Source organism: Solanum tuberosum, unplaced genomic scaffold, assembly GCF_000226075.1.
Source record: "Solanum tuberosum cultivar DM 1-3 516 R44 unplaced genomic scaffold, SolTub_3.0 scf00763, whole genome shotgun sequence".
NCBI lineage: Eukaryota > Viridiplantae > Streptophyta > Magnoliopsida > Solanales > Solanaceae > Solanum > Solanum tuberosum.
Window position 1 is genome coordinate 29,052 of NW_006239687.1, and position 5,937 is coordinate 34,988.

The following is a 5,937-nucleotide window of genomic DNA, read 5'->3' on the forward strand; positions in this document are numbered from 1 at the left end:
TTTTACGGACCATCTAGGTCACCACAGCTCGTGGTGGTGATCGTGGTCTTTAGGGCAGTAGCTTTCTCAAGATCTTCCAACTCGCAACCCCACGAGCCTTCCCATGGCCCGTGGTCATGACCACGAGCCGTGAAGTGGCTCGTGAAAGGGTGCCTTGGCTTGGCACCAAACTAGGGCACACTGCCTAGCCAACCACGGGTGGCACCATGACTCGTGGTGGCCACCACGGGTCGTGAAGACCCTCGTGGTCTTGGTAGGCAGTAGCTAAGCCTAGTTTTAGGCAGCCTTGGTCCCCAAACCATGGCCTACACCCAAAACCCTTAGTCATTTCCCTTAACCCTTGACGTTAACCCCCACATTTAGGCTCTAGTTTAACCTATCATTTTCTGAGTTGTTATATCCAATACCAAGGTCGGTTATATGTCCCGAATGTCAACGAGTTGAGGAATCAGATTTTGACGGAAGCTCACAGTTCTCAGTATTCTATTCACCTAGGAGCCACCAAGATGTACCGCGATTTGCAGGAGGTTTGTTGGTGGAATGAGATGAAGAAGGATATAGCGAAATTTGTGGCTAAGTGTATTAATTGTCAACAAGTGAAAGTTGAGGATCAAAAACCTTGTGGTTTGGCTTAAGATATTTTTACTTCTACTTGTAAGTGGGAAGATTTGAATATGGACTTCATTCTGAGTTTACCACGTACTCGTTGTCAATTTGATTCGATTTGGGTCAATATGGATCGAATGACCAAGTTGGTTCATTTCCTTCTCGTAAATAATTCATTTTCGATCGAAGAATATGTCAAGTTTTATATTCGAGAAATGGTGAGGTTGCATGGAGTGCCCTTATCGATTATGTTTGACCATGTTATTTAGTTTACATCTCAATTTTGGAGGTCATTCCGAACGGGTGTTGGTAATCAAGTGAATCTTAGCACAACTTTTCATCTTTAGACTGATGGACATGCCGAGCGTACTATTTAGACTTTAGAAGATATACTGAGAGATTGTGTCATTGACTTTAAGGGTAATTAGAATGATCATTTGCCTCTGTTTTGAGTTTTCTTGTAATAGTAATATCTATCATTCTAATATTGGGATGGAGCCATTTGAGGCTCTCTATGGTAGGTGGTGTATGTCTCCTAATTTTGTCCTATTCTTATGATATCTTGATGTTTTGCAACTATGAAGGCTAATGAACAAGGCAAGATGAAGGTTTGAAAGAATAGCCAAAAATGCAAAAAAAAAAAACACAATACATTGATGATCGCCAAACAAGAAAGGCGGATCGCCTAGTGTGCATCACCTTGCCTGAATGGACAATGTATTGGTGGATTCAACCTTCTCTGGTGCTCAATACTTGGCTTGTTATCAGATATGAGTTGGATCTTATGAGAACCTATATTCGGTGGAATACCAATAATGTCAGAAATCATCCATCCAATTGCCTTTTTGAACCGTTTTAACACCGATATCAAAGCATCTACTTGCTTGTGATTCAAATCAGCAACAATAATGACTAGCAAGGTAATATTTTGGCTGAATAACACATACTGCAAATGAGATGGGAGAACCCTTAGTTCTAACTTCGGAGGCTCATCAATATACGGTTTTGTAGGCGGAGTTTTAAAAAATTTCAGGTCTAAATCAAGCTTCCTTGGAGAGTGAAAAGTATAATCTTCCTCATAAAGTGTAGCAACTAAATCATCATACTCTTCAATGTACTCTCCATCAAAATTCATGATCACGATAGCTAATGCTTCAAGAACTTACTCTCCTCAATTGTCACCTCTAGTTCCTCCTCAACGGTATTATTCATAACGGATACCGATTTAAGATCACTTTGTTGCTTCATTGATTTACAAATATTAAACACCTCTTCAGTGTTCAATCAGAATTTCATCTACCCTTTCTCCATATCAACTAAAGTACGCCCAGTAACAAGGAATGGTCTCCCTATTATAATAGGCACTTCAAAGTCAACCACCTAGTCTAATATCACAAAATCCGTCGGAAATATGAATGCCTCAACTTTAACATAAATATCTTGTAGCACCCCAATTGATTTCTTCACAATATGATAATCCATAAGTAGCTGCATGACAGACGATTTACGGGCCCCCAAGCCCAACTTTTTGAACACAAATAGTAGCATCAGACTTGTGCTAGCTCCCAAATCAGATAGGGTCTTAGCAAAGTGTAACATGCAAATCGTACAGGGAACAATAAATGCTCCAGGATCCTCCTACTTTTGTACTAACGATCTAGTAGCAAGGACACTACAATGCTGCAACTTGTCATCACCTTCTAAACTGATGGGATACTATTCGACATGTCATCACCTTCTAAACTGATGGGATCCTATTCGACATGTCATGTCTAGGGTGTACTTTGGATCGTGACAAAGATGACTGCCACCTGGTAATTGAAATTGGTGTAGTAACTAGGGTAGTAATTACCGGCCTAGTTATTACACAATCGAGTAATTATACTGGCATGCTTGTTTGCCCAGTATAATTACAAATGTACTATTTGAATGCACAATTGCAATCATAAAATTATATTAAAATTTAAAAATAAATTATTTTAAATTTATATATTAGAGAAATAAGAAACTTTATAAATGATATTAAATTAAATATTTAAGATATATATTGGTGTTTTAAAAATATATTAATTAATAAACATATGTTCTTTACTAATATTATGAAAAAACAACTTATTTGTATTTTTCAAATCAATATATTTCAATTGAATTAATCATAAGAACTAAGGGGTCGTTTGGTAGAGTGTATTAGAAAATATAATGCATGCATTAGGTGTGTGTATTAGTAGTACCTTGTTTGGTTACACTTTTTTTCATGCCATGTATAACTAATGCAAGTGTTAGTTATACACTCTATTGTGTATTAACTTGTGTATTACTAATACCAAGGAATTCTAGGTATTAGTAATACATAACATTTTAACACTTGCATTAAATTAAATAATTACAAAACTACCCTTAAAGCCTTTTCATTTTCTTTGTTGTCATAAATTTTTGTTTTTATTTTGATTTGCTTTTCAGTGTCTTTTAATTTTTTGGTGTCTCAATAGGCTTTATGACCTCTTAAGTGTCTTTTTTAAAAAAAAATTCAATTTCAATATAATTTAATCAAAAATTTTACTATTGTGACAATAAATTTGATAAAAAAAAATATTTGCCAGCTTTCCACAAAAATATTTTGACGCAATAGTACAACTATTTAATATTATTTTAAGAAGAAGAAGAAGAGTTAATGATGTTTTAGCAAAGAATTTTTTTTGATGTTTTAGCAAAGAACTTTGTTGCAAAGGAAGTGTAACAAATAATAAAGTGTGAAGGGGTATATTTGTAAACATATATTTTTTAATAGAAATTATGTAAGATTTGTTATTTCTAATACATCAAACCAAACAATGTATAAGAAATAATGTTTGCATAACTAATGCAAGTATTACTAATGCAAGCACTACTAATGCAAGCATTACTAATGCACCCTATTTTGCATTATTCTTATACACTCTATCAAACGACCCCTAAAAGTACAATATTTCTATGAATATACTGAAATGCATGTTTGACAAAAAGATTAATATTATAAATAAAATGTCATAAATTATTAAAATATTTGAGAAAAAGATAATCTATCAAGTCTAACAAAAAATAAATGACTCTCAATGTGAAGTCTCAAGTCAATACTACTAAACAAATGAAACTGAAAATATAACATAAGTTCTAAATTCAAAACAAATATTTTTAACATAATACTCTTATGTCAAATTTCAACATTGTTACATAAATATGATTTAAAATAAAAGAAAAATGTAAATGTATAACCCTACTCAACAATGAATTTCACTTTAATTTAAAAATTAGAATACTAACAAAATTATGCTAATGAAGAAAATAAACATGACATAAAAAAAATAGATCATACGAAAAATTGCATGAAATCACAAGGTTTAGAATGAGATTGAAATGAAATATAAATAATATAAAATAAAAAACAAAATTTTAGAATAATAATAATAATAAAAGAATTTAAATTATTACAATAAAAATTAAATTAAAATGAAAACATAAAAGTAAAAATATTAAACTTAAAAGTAATTTGTATGTCATTACAAAGAATTGGGTACTGTAATTACCATACCAATTACGTGCGGATCAAGTAATTATATGAACAATCAAATAGTTTGTATAGTATAATTATACCAAAGGCTGTCCAAACAGGGCCGTATAGAATTTGCATTTATACGGTTGACTCTAGAAATTGCAAGCATAGTTTTCAAGTTAAGTATGCCATTTTGGTCGGGTCTCCGGCGATGTACACCACCGATCGGTTGTAGGCCGACAACCCAACTCCGCCATTTTAGCCATTTAAGTGGAACTGAAGTTCAGCAGGATCCAGAAAGCACTTCAATATCTTTCCTCAAATGGATTGGTGGAATCATTACCAGTTCCACTTTAGCTTTCGCATGTTACTCCTATTCTTCACCAAATTACCCATCTTTGTCTTTTTGCCACACATCACAATCTCTTGACCACCATCGACCAAACTATCTCTTTGGAGGTAATTAAATTCACTAAAATCTTCTCAATTTCTTTTGTGGGTTTGAGTATAATTAGGGTTAACTTGTATATGCAGATGCTTACAGAAGAAAAGTATTCTTTAAATATGAAAAGCGTATTAGGATGCGAAGTCCTCCTGAAAAGGTATTAATTCTACCTAAGTCCTGCTTTCACTTACTTTGTTCTATAACTAATTAATTGATTCAAAAACATATTTTCGGAAGCTGTACTAAATCCTTACAATAGATATGTCGTTGGTATCATATTTTTTAAAATGTTTTATCATAATCGTAGTTTTCTTGATGTCTGGAATTAGTGATAGCAGAGTTTTATCTATTAGAACTACTGACTAAATAAGTTCATGTCATCCTATCGAACTTGATCTTCTTCTATGCCACTGTGATGTTATTCTGCTGGTGATGATCAAATTGTAGTATCTACACTCTAGATGTACAACTTTGGTATGAATATTTCCAATTTAACAGCTTACATTACAAGACCGTTCAATGCTGTAGGATTTGTACAGTAACAAGAATATCGATTGTGTACCTGTTAACAACAAAACAAGTCTTGTGTCGAGAAATTGCCCCAAGCCAACTTCGTCTCTCTTGGATGCGGAGTTCTGTTCATGAACTGATGTCCCTTTTAATCTTTTGTGTGTGTATTGTAGAGATTTTTTTCCACACACCATTGAAGAATGTAGGATCATCTTTATGTAGAGGAGGAGAGACTTTACTGTTGCAAAAACTGATCAATGCACGTTTCTGGTTGGTTACTTCCCAATACGTTCTCTCTGGCAGTGTTTTGGACGGCGAGAGGCAACAAAAGGCGACAAGGGCCTGCCACGCGGCGAGGCGAGCGGCGAAGCGCTCGCCTTTTTGAATCAAGGCGCCAATTAGTACCAAAAATTAAAAATATTTAATTGCATGTATAAATATCCAAAATCTCAATAGCAATAACATATATTAGCAAATATTTCAATTCAAAAACTAAAAGTAGATACTAAAAGTCTAGAACTTTAAAGACCCAATAATTCAAAAGATAATACTAGAACTCTAAAAGTCTATTCTTCTTCAAAACTATCCAACTCTTGAAGATCAACATCCTCTACATCATTATATTGCTCCTCATCTTCTTCCTCCTCGTAGTCCTCATCAATTAGTGTCCGAGTCCTACTTGAAGTTGAACTTGTAGATGTAGTTTCTACTCCTTTGCCCTTGTCAAGTGCACTTGATCTTGAAGAAAGTCCCCTAAGATGATAGATACTCTCATCAGCTCCAATTGCCGTAGCAACACTACCCCAAGTAAGATCATCATCCTCATATACTAGTTCATCTTCTTGAT

At 34.0% G+C, this 5,937-nt stretch overlaps 1 protein-coding gene across 1 annotated transcript in view; it reads left to right on the forward strand.

The window, feature by feature from the left end:
• The first annotated feature begins 4,267 nt into the window (after window positions 1-4,267).
• The window catches only part of LOC102604730 (calcium uptake protein 1, mitochondrial-like), a 10,519-nt gene continuing 8,849 nt past the window's right edge, over window positions 4,268-5,937 (forward strand). Inside the window, exons 1-2 of the mRNA XM_006367350.2 lie at window positions 4,268-4,594; window positions 4,670-4,737. Of these exons, the coding sequence (XP_006367412.1) occupies window positions 4,321-4,594; window positions 4,670-4,737 (342 nt within the window). The 5' untranslated portion in view covers window positions 4,268-4,320. The remainder of the gene's footprint in view (window positions 4,595-4,669; window positions 4,738-5,937) is intronic.